At 43.5% G+C, this 17617-nt stretch overlaps 1 protein-coding gene across 2 annotated transcripts in view; it reads right to left on the reverse strand.

The window, feature by feature from the left end:
* POLR2F (RNA polymerase II, I and III subunit F) overlaps positions 1 to 17617 on the reverse strand; it is a 36311-nt gene that overhangs the window by 17883 nt on the left and 811 nt on the right. For both annotated transcript variants that reach the window (XM_073592607.1, XM_073592608.1), the window contains exons 2-3: positions 4742 to 4811; positions 864 to 994 (exon numbers count right to left, since the gene is read on the reverse strand). In XM_073592607.1, coding sequence (XP_073448708.1) covers positions 864 to 994; positions 4742 to 4811 — 201 coding nt within the window. The remainder of the gene's footprint in view (positions 1 to 863; positions 995 to 4741; positions 4812 to 17617) is intronic.

Below are 17617 nucleotides of genomic sequence, written 5' to 3' on the forward strand. Positions count from 1 at the left end.
GTGGCGATACCTCACATGTATGGTTTGACCACCGTTTTCATATGCGGGCGCTACTCACGTATGCGTTCGCTTCTGTGCGCGAGCTCGTTGGGATGGGGTGCTTAAAAAAGTTTCTTATTTTTACTTGATTTTATTTTTTCACAGTTAAAAAAAAAAAAAAAAAAAAAAAAAAAAAATATATATGTGTCACTTTTACTCCTATTACAAGGAATGTAAACATCCCTTGTAAAAAGAAAAAAAAAAAAAAAAAAGCATGACATGTCTCCCTAAATATGAGATCTGGGGTCAAAAAAGACCTCAGATCTCATATTTGGACTTAAATGCAATAAAAAAAATAAATAAATAAAAAAAAATAATGGCCATTAGAAAAAAATGACAACAGAAAAATGTGCCTTTAAGATGTTTTGACATCGCTTCTGCCCTGCTATAGTATGGAGACGGGTGGGGGCCCATCTTCTCCTCACTCGTCTCCATACACAGACACTGACAGGTCCCAATAGCAACCGCCACTGCCGACAGCTCTGGTAAGCAGCGGAGGGCGTGGGAGGGGAGGCGGTGGTGGGTGTTGTGTCCGCAGAGACCACCATTATCGTAAACAGAACCGCCGACTCTAAAGATGGATACCTCGGTTGTGGCAGCAGTTATGCCGTTACCGAGATAGCCATCTTCAAACTGCCAACGTATATGTACATGAGCCAGTCGGTAAGCGGTTAAGTTTCAAACGTTTAATTTACAAGCAGAATATGAGATAATTAGGCCGATTCTTGCCATCTTTTCTTCAGCATTTGGAAAATAAAACAGTTATCACTTGATATCCTTGTTTGCCAACTTTTGTAACGGGTCCGATCTCCCTACATACTTACGCTATCTGTAGTGCTCTGGTACCCAAAACACGTGCCCTTTCATATTTTGTCATGTAATTTGTTGTGATTCGTTTCTGGTTTGCTTGTTGTCCTTCACCAGCTGGTAAGATTGCAACATTCTCCCGGTCTTCCTAAAACAACCAAATTGAAAAAATAAATAACTGTTTAGATAGATAGATATGTATTCAGACCCCCTTAAATTTTTCACTTTGTTATATTGCAGCCATGTGCTAAAATCATTTAAGTTCATGTTTTTCCTCTTTAAAGTGGAGGGCCACTTTAAAAAATTTTTTAAACTTACCTAAACCCTTGTTGCTAGGCAGTTTTCCTAATCTGCCTCTTCCTTTTCCGCGGCGTGTTCTTCTCCTCTGGGAACTGTGTGTATTCCCAGAACACCACGGGGCCATTCACAGAGCGTTCACATGTGTGCAGTAGGAAACTGGCAGTGAAGCCGTAAGGCTCCACTGCCTGTTTATACACATACACACACAGTCTGATAAACTCATTGGGGTAGATTTACTAAAGGCACTTTGCAAGTGCTCCAGAGCTTAGTAAATGAGTTGAAGCTTCACTTTGCAAAGAATACCCAATCACATGCAAGGGGAAAAAAAAAAACAAAACAAAGAAAACTGTTTTTGCTTGCACATGATTGGTTGATGGAAGTCAGAGCCTCCCCTCATTTACTAAGCCCTAGTGCAAACACACCTACAAAGTGCACAGTCTATTTGACCTTTATTATGTAAAAAAATCCACCACATGGCTTTCCGGACTTCTTAAAATACCAACAAAAGCGCATATTTCACAACAGTACCAAGTAACTGCATGTGTATGAGCCAGAAACAGTTTAAAGGGTTGACTTACTAAATGAACAGAGTCCGTTCACTTTGCTAAGTACATGTTATTAAAGTGTTAGCTCACCTTTACAGAAAAAATGTAAAAGGTGAACTAATACCAGACAGACACTCTTCCCAAGCTGTCAGCACCCCCACAGTCGCTCTAACGGCCCTCTTTTCTCCTTCTCATCCATGCACCACTTCCAGCAGGGATCAGGTAGATTCTAACTGGTCAGCGCCATCACACTGACAGTGCTGACCAATCAGAATCCATCTAGTCCATCCCAGAAACGCTGATGGAGAAGAGGAAGAAGAGCAGACGTACATTGTGGACCAGGGGGTGGGTAGGGTGTCCGTTCACCTTTACATTTTTTCTGTAAATGTGAACCAATCCTTTAAACAAGATAAATCCATGTTCACACTGAATATGCAATCATGTATGAGAGAAAAAAAAAAAAAAAACATTTTTATAAAATTTGGTGAAACTCTTTACAATGAGGGGCATTTATCAAGTCTAGTGTAATGCTAAACAGGAGCAGTGGGATAGATTGTGTAATCAATTTACTACAAGGTTACAGGCAGATTCAGAAAAATTCTCCGTGCGCTGTTCTAAGCCCATATTCACACTATGTGGCGAGATGTCAGAGGATGTGCATATGCACACTTCAGCAAAAAGGGCACGCATGAAAATGTGCAAATGTAAACCCATCAAAGAGGCTCAAGCAAAACCCTAAAATGCAAGTCTTGCCATGCCTGAAGGGGGTCATTAACAAATAGCACTGCAAGCATATCAAGTGTTTTGCACATTTTGTGAACATGTTTTTGCATGCTACACAATTGCGAAAGCTGCCTAAAGCACTGTGGCAGAATGAAACCTGACCCAGATCAGTTCTTAGCTAAGCATCTGTTTTGAGTGAAAATGTGCCGCCCAGAAGTACAGGTACAGGGGGGTTGCAAAAAACACAGAAAAACTGCATAGACTTTGTTCAGCCTGATTTGCAACCAATTGCGTTGCTAACCTGCTCGATACATGTCACCCATTGCTATGTATGGTTTGTAATATTCTGCCAACATTCCCCAACCTCTCTCCAGAAGAGACAGGGGAGTGTCTCAGTTTGATAGTCAACTGAAAAAAAATAAAATAAAAAGGGCAGTAAAGGGCTTTTTTCAGCCCTTTACAATGGATGATTTTTCCTCTTAAGTGGGATTTTAAAGGGTGGAAGTCTCAAAAAAAGTATAACAAAAAGTATAAAAAATTATCAAAATTTTATTGTATCAAAAATTTAAAAGAAAAACATGTGCTAGAATGGAAACAATGGATAAAAGCAACAATGGATGCCAGAATTAACAAATGATGAAAAATACAACCAGGATATACATGACAGGTTGACAGAGCTACACAAAACCCCACAAAGGCTATATCAGCAAGGAGCCAATTGACAGTGCAGGCCCAACGCGTTTCGAGGCTTTATATAAGGATTGCGACCTCTTCTTCAGGGTCTAGAGGTAAGGTGTATATCTGTCATGCTATTGCAGGGTCAATACTGTATGGCATCCACCCCAGACAAGGGGGAAGGGGAGAACGGTAAGCCACCGGGGCCCAGATCCGAATATCAGCGACGCTGCCACACAACCAGGACCGCCAGCAGATCAGGACCAGACACAGAGGGCATCACGTCCCTCAGCTGTATTTTAAATTCTCTTTATCAAAATCTCTTTATCAGCTATTGACGCAGGCTAGGATTATCTAAGCCTTGACTCCTCGGGCGGGTAAACAGCAGCTGACAGCACCCCAAGTGTGTAGGATATACTATTGGTGCATAACGAAGGGTTGATCCCTGTGCTGATTCACACAACAGTGTTGTCTATAGTGGCTGATAGATTTTAGATACCTCGCTCCGGGGGAAAAAATGGCAGAAGAGCGTCTATATTCAGCGGCTTGAGCATATCATAGCAGCTGCACTTTCAGTTCTGTGTCCTCCTCATACCCTGGGAGGACACAGAACGCACTTTCAGTTCTGTGTCCTCCTCATACCCCGGGAGGACACAGAACTGAAAGTGCAGCTGCTATGATATGCTCAAGCCGCTGAATATAGACGCTCTTCTGCCATTTTTCCCCCGGAGCGAGGTATCTAAAATCTATCAGCCACTATAGACAACACTGTTGTGTGAATCAGTACAGGGATCAACCCTTCGTTATGCACCAATAGTATATCCTACACACTTGGGGTGCTGTCAGCTGCTGTTTACCCGCCCGAGGAGTCAAGGCTTAGATAATCCTAGCCTGCGTCAATAGCTGATAAAGAGATTTTGATAAAGAGAATTTAAAATACAGCTGAGGGACGTGACGCACTCTGTGTCTGGTCCTGATCTGCTGGCGGTCCTGGTTGTGTGGCGGCGTCGCTGATATTCGGATCTGGGCCCCGGTGGCTTACCGTTCTCCCCTTCCCCCTTGTCTGGGGTGGATGCCATACAGTATTGACCCTGCAATAGCATGACAGATATACACCTTACCTCTAGCCCCTGAAGAAGAGGTCGCAATCCTTATATAAAGCTTCGAAACGCGTTGGGCCTGCACTGTCAGTTGGCTCCTTGCTGATATAGCCTTTGTGGGGTTTTGTGTAGCTCTGTCGACCTGTCATGTATATCCTGGTTGTATTTTTCATCATTTGTTAATTCTGGCATCCATTGTTGCTTTTATCCATTGTTTCCATTCTAGCACGTTTTTCTTTTAAATTTTTGATACAATAAAATTCTGATAATTTTTTATACTTTTTGTTATACTTTTTTTGAGACTTCCACCCTTTAAAATCCCACTTAAGAGGAAAAAATCGTCCATTGTATATGTATAAAGGGATGCGGGTTGGTTGTCTCATTCCATAAAGCTCTTGTCACCACCAGTTTCTTTTCAGCCCTTTACTGCACCGCCGTTAATAGTTATGGTGTGACAGTAAAAAGGGTTAAAGACGCAAGCTACCCACTTTTTATCTTTGATATACCTTATAAATGCTCACGATCAAAAGTTAAGAATTTTAGATGGCTGACCTCCTCAGCATTGTCCAAGTCATCAAGTCCTTCATCTTCTTCGACATCATCAAAATCATCACCATCAAAACTGGAAGACAGAAACAAACAGATGATTGGAAATCCAAAATGTTTGCGTTCTCACAGGAACAGGAGGTGAAGGAAAAATTTTTACAAAAGGGGATATCTGTTCTGGTAACAAACTGTCTTAGAGGGGATATCCCTCTTTTTGGTGAGATTTGCTCTAACTTCAGAAAACAAGAAGTGAAGGATAAGCTCCCCAATGGGACCCAGTCTGCAAGCACACATTGACAGGAGTCATAACCATTCCTCACACTATCCAAAATTTGTGTTGACTTTACATTACATGTTAAAGTATAACTGAAAGCATAACTTTAGTTTTAGAAGATTGCTAGAACACCTGTCAGGTTTGTGTTGCTACCTAATAAAAATGGAAACTAAAGTGCCACACCACCACTAAGAGGTCCAGATTTAACTTGTTTCTAATAAAAGTCATGGGGACATCCAAAAAGTAGTAGTATAGCTTGGATTGTACCTCTGATCTTTGTAGTAGAAATAAAGTTGTATCTGGACCTATCAGCAGTGGTGTGGCACTTTTCCATTTTGTTACATTACACTACAAGTGGAGGAGACTGTGGAGATGCTTTGGGATGTAGAAGCCTCCTTCCCAGGAAACAGATTAGTTACATTCTGATATTGAAACCAAGATCATTGGCCAAGCATGATGGTAAAAGCAGTTACCTCTTTTAGAATAAAGACCAACACAAAATAGCTTCCCTCAGCATAAACAAGAAAACAAATAGTCCAGACATTAGTGGCACAACGTAAAGATATAGCTTGCCAACCACATAAACCTGGTCCGATGCAGGGTTAAAGTTCCTGATTGCTGCAGGAGTCCCAAAAAATAGGATTTGTATAACAGCTTACCTGTAAAATCCTTTTCTTTGAAGTACATCACGGGACACAGAGCCATAGTAGTTATTATGTGGGTTATAGGCCACCTTCAGGTGATGGACACTGGCATGCCCTAAGACAAACAGTGCCCTCCCTATATAACCCCTCCCACTACTGGGATTACCTCAGTTTTGCAGCCAAGCAATACACGTGTATACTAAAAGGAGGAGGGGGGGGGGCCCTCTGTGTCCCGTGATGTACTTCAAAGAAAAGGATTTTACAGGCAAGCTGTTATAAAAATCCTATTTTCTTATCGTACATCACGGGACACAGAGCCATAGTAGTTACTATGTGGGATGTTCCATAGCAATGGCAACTGAAGGGGGAGGGAGACAACAAAAAGTAGAGCATTAAGAGACTAGAGGACTCATACTGCAGCCTGCAGTACACTGCACCCAAAGGTGATATCCTCATGACCTTTTACATCAATTTGATAGAATCTGGTAAATGTATGGACTGAAGACCAAGTTGCAGCCTTACAGATCTGAGCCATGGAGGCCTGGTAATGCACCACCCAAGAAGCACCAACAGCCCTGGTGGAGTGCGCTTTAACATGAAAAGGAGGATTTTTCCTCTTTAGACCATAAGCTTGAACAATCACTTGACAAATCCATTTGGGAATAGTAGATTTTGAAGCTGCCTGTCCTGACCGTCTGGCAATACAAACAAAACATCTGTTTTGAGGATCTGAGCTGTCACCTTTAAATAGACTTTGACCGCTCTCACTACATCAAGAGAATGTAGTGACCTCTCTTCCATAGACTGAGGTTCTGGGGAAAAAAGAAGGTAAGACAATATCCTGGTTTAAATGAAAACCTGTCACTAACTTTGGTAGGAAGCTAGGATGAGGCCGTAATACCACCTTATCCTTATGAATAATCAAATATGGCTCTTTACAAGAAAGAGCCAACTCTGAAACTCTTCTGGCAGAGGATATGGCAAACCAAAAAGATTATTTTCCTCATTAAGAGGACCAAGGGAATATCCCATATGGGCTCAAAAGGCTGTTTTTGTAAAGCCAACAGGACAAAAATTTAAATCCCAAGGGTTCAGGGGTGTCCAGACTGGAGGATTAATGCACGTTACCCCCTGAATAAAGTTACAAACCAGAGAGTGAGAAGCAAGAGGCCGTTGAAAAAAATACCGATAAGGCTGACACCCGGCCCTTGATAGTACTTAAGGCCAGCTTCATTTCTAATCCCATCTGCAGGAATTCAAGGATCCTACCCATGACATTTTCTGGGGTGCCAACCCCTGGATTCACACCAGGAGACATATGCCTTCCAGAATCTATAATATATATGACTCTGGAGGGCGTCTTCCTAGCATTAACCAAAGTAGAAACTACTGAAGGTGACAGCACATCACCTGCTAACCAAACCGTTAAATTTAGCGTTTGTAAGGTAGGATGGAATACTGGACCTTGCGCGAGAAGGTCTGGCCACAGTGGCAGTGTCCAAGGGTTCCCTACCACCATCTTTATGATCTCTTATGAAGCAGCAGAACCAGGAGGGAACGCATAGATCAGTGAAAACTGATCCCATGGAAAGACCAAGGCGTCTGTTCCGCATGCCAGCGGATCTCTCGTCCTTGACACAAAGTTGTCGACCTTGTTGTTGAATCTGGACGCGAACAGATCCACGTCCGGAACACCCCATCTTTGACATAGACAGAAAAATGTCAGGATGAAGGGACCATCCACCCAGAAACAATTGTTGGCGACTCAAGTAGTCTGCCTGCCAATTTTCTATCCCTGGAATGAAAATCGCCGATAGGCAAGGGACGTTGCTTTCTGCCAAAGATAGAACATGATTCACCTCTCTTTGGGCTGCATGACTTTCTGTGCCCCCTTGGTGATTGATGTAGGCCACTGCCATCGCATTGTCGGATTGGATCCTGACAGGACAATTCCGTAGTCTGAGCGTCCAGGCTTCTAGGGCCAGACGTACTGCCCGAATTTCCCGAATATTGATGGGCAAGGTCCTCTCTGACTTGGACCACTTCCCTTGGACAGATGCTTCTTCCAGGACTGCTCCCCAACCTAGAAGGCTGGCATCATTTGTTACCACTCTCCAGGCTACTGGTAGAAAGGATCCCCCCTGTTGAAGATTGCTGGATATCAACCACCAATTGAGGCTCTGACGCACCTCGGGGGATAAGCGCATTGGAAAGTCCAAAGCCTGGACCTTCTTGTTCCAATTTGACAGAATACTGTTTTGCAGCAGTCTTGAATGAAACTTCGCATAAGGAATGGCCTCGAAGGAGGCCACCATCTTTCCTAACAACTTCATGCAAAGCCAAATAGGAGGATTTTTCTTTGCTCTGACAAGCCGAATCAGTTCCCTGATGGAACTGATCCTTTCCTGGGGTAAGAATACCCTCTTCTGACCTGTATCTATGATCAGCCCCAAGTACTGCAATCTCCTTGATGGTTTTAAGGAGGATTTCTCTAGGTAGGAATACTAGGTAACTCACGGCTGAGACTTAACTTTGGTTTAGGCAGGTAACTGACTGATCTACTAAGAGCAGATCATCCAAGTAGGCTAGAATTGTTATACCCTGAGCCCTTAACCTGGCTAAAGGAGGGGCCAGGATCTTTGTGAATACTCGAGGTGCAGTAGCTAGTCCGAAAGGCAGAGCTACAAACTGAAAATGACGATTTTCTACCTCGAAGCACAGAAATTTCTGATGAGCGGGGAAAATTGGCACATGGAGATCGATATCAAGGATGCCTATCAATGCCAAAAACTCTCCTTGGAATGGAGACAACTGATCGGATTGACTTCATGCGAAAGGAACGGATATTCAAGTGCCGGTTCAGATCCTTGAGATCTAACACAGTGAAGAGGTTTGAATAAAACCCTGATCCCTGCTCTTCTGTGGGAACCTCCGATATCATTTTTGGAGACAAGAGATGATCCAGAGCAAGAAAGAGAGACTTCCTTTTCCCTGGGTCTCTGGGAATGTTTGATCTTAGGAAACGAGGAGACGGGAATTCTAGTTTGTAACCTAGAGAAATTGAGGAAGCCACCCATCTGTCCTGACATTGTTCCTGCCAGATCTTTAAAAAGTGTAGAAGCCTTCCCCCCCACTCGAGCGAGCGGGGGCGCCCCTTCATAAGGAGGCTTTAGTATTTTGCTTTGCGGGTTTCCTGCCCCAGGTCCTCTTTTGACCCTGGGACTGTCCTTGAGGTCTTCCTCTTGAACCTGATGGTGGAGGGCGTCGAGACTGCCTGGAGGCTGATGCCCCAGGCACTGGAGAAGATGCACGTTTAAAAGGAAAAACATTTAAACTTCTTCACTGGTAAAAGAGAACTTTTCCCATTAGAAATTCTTTGGATATACCATATATGCTTGAGTATAAGCCGACCTGAATACAAGCCAAGGCACCTAATTTTACCACAAATAACTGGGAAAACGTATTGACTCGAGTATAAGCCTAGGGTGAGAAATGCACAGCTACTGTAAGTGGAAAAGAGGGTCAACAATGCCAATTTGCAGCCATATCTCCCCGAACTTCAAACTTGGTAGTTAAGGGTTCCTAGATGCCCCTTAGCTGCAGCCAAAATTTGGGGTCTCTGGACCCAAAGGGTCCCGAAATGAATTTGCTGCAGATAGACACAGTTCACCAAATTTGGGGCCCCATATCTCGGGGCCACTTATTGTTAGGAACCCCAGCTTTGGATATGTTGTAGTGCTAGTTCCACTGGGTTCACACACCAAATTTGGGGTTCATAGCACCAAGTGGCCCCAAGATACGGGGCCCCAAATTCGGTTCAGAAAATGTAATTCTCTGCTGCAGAAAAGTGCTTGACTCGAGTATAAGCCGAGGGGGGCATTTTCAGCACAAAAAAAAAAAAAAAAAAAAATGTGCTGAAAAACTCAGCTTATACTTGAGTATATACGGTACTTATCCAGATTGTCTCCAAACAACCATTCACCATGAAGTGGGAAACTGGCCAAGAGCTTTTTACATGGTGCTTCGGCTGACCCATTTATCAACCATAGGATTCTACGCACATGTACCAGCCCTAGCATAAGCCGTGAGGCTTGGAGAATAGGTTCTTTCATAGCATCTACTGTGAAACACAGTGCTTCTGATATACCAGCCAACTGCTAGGCCTGCTGATCAGGAATAATTTTGAGTACCTCTACGAACTGGTCCTTTATGGACTGAGAACTCGCCGCCAATGCCGGCTGAACCTGCAAGAGAAATGTTTTTAAAAAGAAATGCCAACTTCTTATTTGTTGGATCCTTCAACATTTGCGCATTGTCTACAGGACAAATTAGGTTCTTGTTTACAGAGGATATAGCAGCGTCAATTGCTGGAATCCCCCATTTCTTATAGAATTCTTCCTCCATAGGATAAAGTATAGAAAACTTTTTAGGAGGGAAAAAACTTTATCTGGGTGCTCCCACTCAGAATGCATAAGCTTCTTTAGCCATGAATGGATAGGAAAAGTATCAACAGATTGGGAAGGCTTTAGTGATCCCAAACCAGAGGAGGGCTCATTGACTGACTGCGTTACAGGCAGCAAAAAAGTTCCAATTTAGTGAGGGAGTGTACCAACAGTCTCTCCTGTGAGGCCGATCCTTCCATATTAGGATCTTCGGAAGAGGAGTCATCAGCCTCTTCCTGATCTTTTGAGAGAATTTCATGATCTCTCGCCCCTTGTTTCTCAGCATGAGGGTCCTGAGCAATGGATGGGGATCTGCTATGCTTAGGCCCACTATGGGAAGCGAATAAAGCATCAATCTTTCGTTCCAAATTTGAAATGGTAGAAGAAAAAACCTCCTCAGTGATATATACAGGGGCTATAGTGTCCAGAGCTGCTGCAACACCAGTACCCCTTGATGGCTCACTCTGACCGGCCATATCACTCTCAGAAGAGGATGCCATCTTTTTAGATATGGATTTAGGTTGTTGTGAAACAACAGACCCTCTAGAACCCTTTGAGGTGTTCCTTGTCCAATTTCCGCTCATAGCCTGATGCACAAAGCAGAGGCACTACCAGAAGGAATGCATACACTGCTTGGGCTATAGTCCAGCACAATTGCTGCTATTAATGCCCAGCCTGATGCAGCAGTAAAAAAAATGTGTCAAACCTGTTAACGCCACCTTTTGCTCGTGTCCCTCCACAGCCTGCAGCAACACACAAAGGTGCTTTTAAAACTTTCCCTCCTTGTGTAGGGCATCGGAGAACGCTGACACCACTAAGCCCCGCCCCTCCCGCGTTGACTACGGCTCTTCCCCTTTTCTTTAAAATAAAGTTTTTTCCTGCGCGAGCGGCGGACTACAGGTCCTCTCGGACCTACAGGAAGAAACAGCATGGGGGGGGGGGTGGGGTGGGGGGCTGCAAGCAGCCGAGCGGCGCACTGATAGCGCCAGTTTCTCTGTCTTTTTTTTTCGTTTAAAGCAGAGCTCCACCCTAAAAGTGTTCTTCCGCTCATTGGATTCCTCCCCCTCCGGTGCCACAATTGGCACCTTTCAGGGGGGAGGGGGGGTGCAGATACCTGTCTAATACAGGTATCTGCACCCACTTCCGGGTATAGATAGCCGCAGATGCCCGCCCCCCCGTTGTGTTCTGGGAAACAGACCGTTCCCAGAACACAACGGGGACCAGTGAAGACGCACAGCACGACTCGCGCATGCGCAGTAGGGAACCGGGCAGTGAAGCCGCAACGCTTCACTTCCTGATTCCCTGACCGAGGATGGTGGCGGGGGAAGCCGAGAGACGAGCGATTGGCTTCCGACATCGCTGGACCCTGTGACAGGTAAGTGTCCATTTATTAAAAGTCAGCAGCTGCAGTATTTGTAGCTGCTGGCTTTTAATATTTTTTTTTTTTTTTTTAAGGTGGAGCTCCGCTTTAAAGAAACTTTAGAGCGCTTATTCCCCAAGAGGAGGAGACTGTCAGCACGGGGGGGTGGGGGCGATAAACAGGGAGAAGAACCCCCCCTCAAGCTTACCGGAGGTCCTGCTGTCTGACTGGAGGCAGAAGTATCTCAGCTCTCTGACACAGCATGTTCTTTCAGCGTGAGGCGGTGAGTGCTCAATACAGCCACCAGTGGTGACACGTAGGCATGACAACATTTTACTGATCTTTACAGGAGACATTCATGAGAAAATTCAAAAAAAATTTCTTAAAAAAACCCCACTAACCTTTTCCCGCCGCAGGGTTTTCTGCGGTAAACCAACAGACCCAATCTTCACCCTTCACGGTGGGTTCCGTTAAACCTTCAGGAGCTGGTGATCCTCAGGAAACACACTATCCTGGACCTGTAACAGCACCCTGCCAGTAAAACTATGTCTTTACAACCAAAAAAGTACTGGATCTCGGGGTCCAGCTCTCTAAAAAGAGAAGCATTCACAGGCAAAACCTAATTTCTTCGGATACGAGGCCCGGGTACCATTCAATTTGGCCAGAAGAGACACTTTGAATGGATCCGGTCAGCATGGCTAGCCCCAGCAAGGATTGCTCCAGTGGAGCTCAGCACAGCACATCTTTCCTCGTGACCAACACCTTAGACACTGGCAAAAAAACTGAGGTACTCCCAGTAGTGGGAGAGGTTATATAGGGAGGGCCCTTTTTGTCTTAAGGCATGCCAGTGTCCATCACCTGAAGGTGGCCTATAATCCACATAGTAACTACTATGGCTCTGTGTCCCGTGATGTACAATAAGAAAACAGTTTACCAACAGCTTAGCCATCTCAGTCACAAGCAGTCCACCGCTCCTACTTTCAAGTGTGTAGCACTTCACACACCCGCAAAGTCTCTGTAGTTGACGTACGGAGGTTCTTCCCCACCCAAATCTCTTTCTGAATTTGAAAATTTTGGGTCCCTAATGAAGATTTAACAATCCAGAGTGTACTGAGTACTTAAAGTGGAAGTCCAGTAGGGCTGCAACTAACGATTATTTTCATAATCGATTAGTTGGTCGATTATTGTTTCGATTAATCGATTAATCGGTTAATAACCTTAAAAAAAAGTGTGGTGTATAATTTAGTTAGTATGTAAAGTTTAAAAAAAAAACAATGTATTCTTAAATATCTCTATGCAGTGGTAAATATAAACAACCAACTATATGGTTAGGGAGCAAAACATTAAATCCACTCTGAGAATAACAGACAGAAGAGATATACTATATATACACTATTAGAAGAGAAATACAGTTTTTTGGCCAATTTGTTGCAAAAACGAATTACATGCTTTTCTGCAGCTTCTCCGTTGAAGTATATTGAACCAAAAAAGCACCGTTTTGCGTTAAAAAAAAAAAAAGTCCCTGACCCTTTCCAAATATGCAGCGGCTGAAAAAAAGTATAGTTGTGAAAGTGTCCCATAGAAAACCATGTTAAATGAATTGTAGTGTGTTTCTGCAAAAAGCACCAAAAAACACAAAGATGTAATACAGGTCTAAAATGTTTAGTAACATAATGGGGTTAAAAAAAACTAAAATGAGCCCTTTATAGTACAAAAAAAGCAAATGATCACTACTGTAAGGGGTTCATTTTTTTACTGTAGAACTGTGAAAGTAATATTTACAGTAGCGATTATTTGCTCTTTTTGTACTATAAAGGGCTAATTTTATTATTTTTAACCCCATTATGTTACTGGCCGATTAATCGATTATGAAAATAGTAATCGATTAATTTCATAATCGATTAGTTGTCGATTAATCGATTAGTTGTTTCAGCCCTAAAGTCCAGTCAAAAGTATTTTTTATCCTATTAATAGTATGTTAAATATCGTTCTCTCTGATATTATTCATTTCTGGCTAGCTGATTGTTTAGCTTAGAAAGTCTTATCTAAGGTAGACAATCAGCTTCTTCCTGTTCTTCATGGACAACGCCATCTCCCTTTATCCGATTTTGCTAAGCGGTCTTTCACTTCCTGAAAAGGTTGTAGGTCGTTCTTAAACAAGCATGCCTAGACCTTGGTAAGTTTCTGCATGACACTGTGATGGCACAAATGGGCACTGTGTGCATGGTGTGGCACATGCCCAACTGCTGTGAACGGTGGAGGGAGCTGGGGAAGAAATATGAAAGAAATGGGGTACAAAAGGAACATTATTGAAAGTTTGGAAGGATACAGATCAATTTCTATTGCTCATTACATCTGAGTAAGGAGTTTAAAAGTGAAGTATTTTTTTTTTTTTTTTTTAAGTAAAGATTCATACTTACCTAGGTGGATGCAGCATCAGACCGATGCTGCATCTGCCCCCGCCATCTCTGCACTGAGAACCGAGCCACCGAACATCGCCAATGGCTCGGTTTTCACAGATCCCCGAGAGGAGAGTAGCTGACCGCTCTCCGCTTAAAACGGGTCACAAGGAGTACAAAACGAATTGCACTCATGTGACTCAGAGGAGAAAAAAGCTCAGGCTGGACTTCCCCTTTAAGGCTCCGTTTCCACTAGTGTAACTTTTCATGCAACTTTGGACACAGAGTCGCACGACAAGTCACAGCCCATTGATTTCAATGGCTATGCGGCTTTGAAAACCAGTGACTTTGAAAAGGTGCCTGCGCTACTTTGATGCAACTTTGATCCACAGTGTAAAGTTGGATCAAAGCTGCACTCAAAGTCGCACTCTAAATCGCACAGCTTTGGAGTCGCACTAGTGGAAATGTACCCCAAGGCTAGAATGCAGCTTTGGTCTAACTTTACACACTCTGGATCAAAGTTGCATCAAAAACCACAGCAAATCATTTGCAGGTATCTTTTCAAATTCGCATAGATGGGAACGGGTGCCATTGAAATCAATGGGCTGTGACTTGTCATGCAACTATGTGTTCAAAGTCGTATGACAAGTCATACTAGTGTAAACGGAGCCTCAGTGTGGTTGCCTGTACTATGATCATTGTAGACTGAGCGCAGACCCCAGAGCACTTCCAGTTACACTGACAGTCCACCCTCCGTGTCCAGCTCCCTTTTCCTGTCCTAGTCTTCATTCAAAGCCCAGCACAGCTATACTGTATATGTGCACTGCACCTCCCAGACCAGACTCCCCCGGGTCCTGTGTGGAAGGGTCTTTAATTCTCCATTTTCTCATGATTTAGGATGTACAATGCATCCTTATTGATGAGAGAACACTGGGCAGGAATATATGATCAGCTCCTCCCATCCTGTAAACACCCACTGGCTACACAGGAACAGTGTCCCTCCCTGGAAGTGATGTCACTAGCTTTCAGTAACCACACCCACTGGCTGCTTTTAGACTCAAAGGGAAGTAAAACTGAAGTCATTCAACAGCACTGGATACCATTTTGAGGCATAAGGCTGAACTTAGCTAACATTAATGATTGCAGGGGAGAATTGTGCAACAATTACTTCAAACTGTCTCCCTTAAAAGGGATCACAATCCAAATAGCAGGGACATAGCAGGGACATATATCTGGTGTCAATACGTTAACCACTTCAATACCGGGCACTCCTCCCCCTCCTGCCCAAGCCAAATTTTCAGCTCTGTCGCTTTTTGAATGACAATTGCGCGATCATACTACACTGTACCCAAACAAAATTTTTTTATCATTTTGGTCCCACAAATAGAGCTTTCTTTTGGTGGTATTTGATCACCTCTGGGATTTTTATTTTCTATTAAATGAAAAAAAAAAAAAAAACGGAAATGTCGAAAAAGGTTTTTTTGGTTTGTTATAAAACTTTGTAAATAAGTACGTTTTTGCCTTCACTGATGGGTACTGACGGTCAATGATGATGGGCACTAATATGCGGCACTGAATGGCAGGCATTAGTGATGGGTACTGATTGGCATTGTTGGTGGTCTGCGCTGATAATCAGCACAGACCCCCTCCTGTCAGAGGAGCAGCCAATCGGCTCTCCTCTACTCGTGTCTGACAGATGCAAGTGAGGAAAAGCAGATACATGGCTATTCCTGTTTACACCGTGATCAGCTGTGATTGGACACAGCTGATCATGTGGTAGAGTCCCCGTCAGAGACTCTTTACCTAGACCAGGGTTGCGGTATGTCAGACTGACACGCGCCCCTTGTTTTGGGATAACTGCCTCCCGTGGAGGAGTTGTGTTATTCCATGCCGGCCAATATAGATGCCTGAACACTGGGGAGGGATCCAAACCATTAGGAGAGAAGGCAAGTTTAGTTCTGCTTTAACCACTTCACCTCCGGAAGATTAACCCCCCTTCACAACCAGGCCACTTTTTTTTTTTGATCCGGCACTGCGTTACTTTATCAATTGCGAGGTCATGAAACACTGTACCCAAATAAAATTTATGCCATTTTTTTCCCCCCCAAAAAATAGAGATTTCTGTTGGTGGTATTTGATCACCACTGCAGTTTTTATTTTATGTGTTATAAACAAAAAAACAAGACAGTTTTGAAAAAAAAAAAAATTATATATATATATATTCCAATAGCAAAAAAAAAGTCTATAAATTTAGGTCAATATGCATTCTGCTCCTTTTTTTGATAGAAAAAAAATCCCAATAAGTGATTTTTATTCATTTATTTTTTTTATACTAGTAATGGCAGTGATCAACGACTTATAGCGGGACTGCGATATTGCGGCAGACAATCGGAGACTGATACTTTTGACACTTTGTGAGAACCACTGACACGAATACAGCAATTAGTGCTAAAAATATGCACTGTCACTGTACTACTGGTTGGGAAGGGGTTAAACATCTAGGGCAAACAAAGGGTTAAATGTGTGCTTAGCCAGTGTTTACTATGTGCGCTGCTTTTACTAGGGGAAGAAATGGATTTGAGTCCCTGCTATGCAGGAACACAGAATTCATACCATCGCCCTTATCAGAACGGAACTGAGCCTTGTTTACATAGGCAGTGCTCCACTGTGATTCTCTGCCCGATGATAGGCGGGTGCTGGAAGACAATGAGTGCCCGACGCCCGCAGATCAGATTCTGCTGTGAACCCCTGCAGGCAGAAGTGCGAGATAACATGTACATATACACATATGATGCTGCGCACAGCTGCTGTTAGCAGTTTTACTGCTACAGGGCGGTCAGCAAGTGGTTGAATATGTAAACCCATCATTTCATATTCCTGATATGCGCCTGCTGTACAACGTACTTTTATGAAAAATATCCCGTTCTTTTTGTATTGCTTCCTTTGTGTAAAATTCCTGGTGTTCCTGCCAGTCACTCTGCTTTCCTATTAAAAACTGACCACACTAGGCACGAGAGCACAGTGTGGTTAGTTCTCTAGCTATGCTGGGAACTCAGCCTGCCCTCCTCTAATGATCAGACTTGTCCTGACACACCCCCACACAGCCTTTCACTAGAAAGCTCAGTGTACTGCTGTTTCTCTTCCCCCAACTCTTATGAAGCTGAGAACAGAAGGAACATAATCACACAAAAAAAAAAAAAGGAGGGGGGTGGGTGGGGTGAGGATTTACACTCACTTTAACCAATTGCTGACCTGCTCACGCAGATAGTTTGCGCAGGAGAGCCAACCTGCCATAGTATGACGTACTTGTACTTCAGAGTCCGTAAAAGCCTGCTGCGGGTTCCGTGGACTCGAAGTCTGCCGGAGACCCGCGATCACAGCGAGAGGCAACTGTCTATGTAAACAAGGCATTTCCCCGTTCTGCCTAGTGACACCACAAGGATCTACTGCTCCCAGTGATCGGGAACAGTGCTCTCTGTCAGGTTTCAGTAAGCCCATCCCCCTACAGTTAGAAAATGCAGAGGGAACACACTTAACCCCTTGATTGCCCCCTAGTGTTAACTCCTTTCCTGCAAGTGTCATTTTCACATTGATCAGTGCATTTTTTATAGCACTGATCAGTGTAATAAGGTCACTGGTACCCCCAAAAAAGTGTAATCTGGGGTCAGATTTGTGCGCCACAATGTCGCAGTCATAGTCATGCAAAAAAAACAAAAAAACAAAAACAGATCGCCACCATTACCTGTAAAAGAAAAATAAAAGT

Source organism: Aquarana catesbeiana, linkage group LG07 (assembly GCF_042186555.1).
Source record: "Aquarana catesbeiana isolate 2022-GZ linkage group LG07, ASM4218655v1, whole genome shotgun sequence".
NCBI lineage: Eukaryota > Metazoa > Chordata > Amphibia > Anura > Ranidae > Aquarana > Aquarana catesbeiana.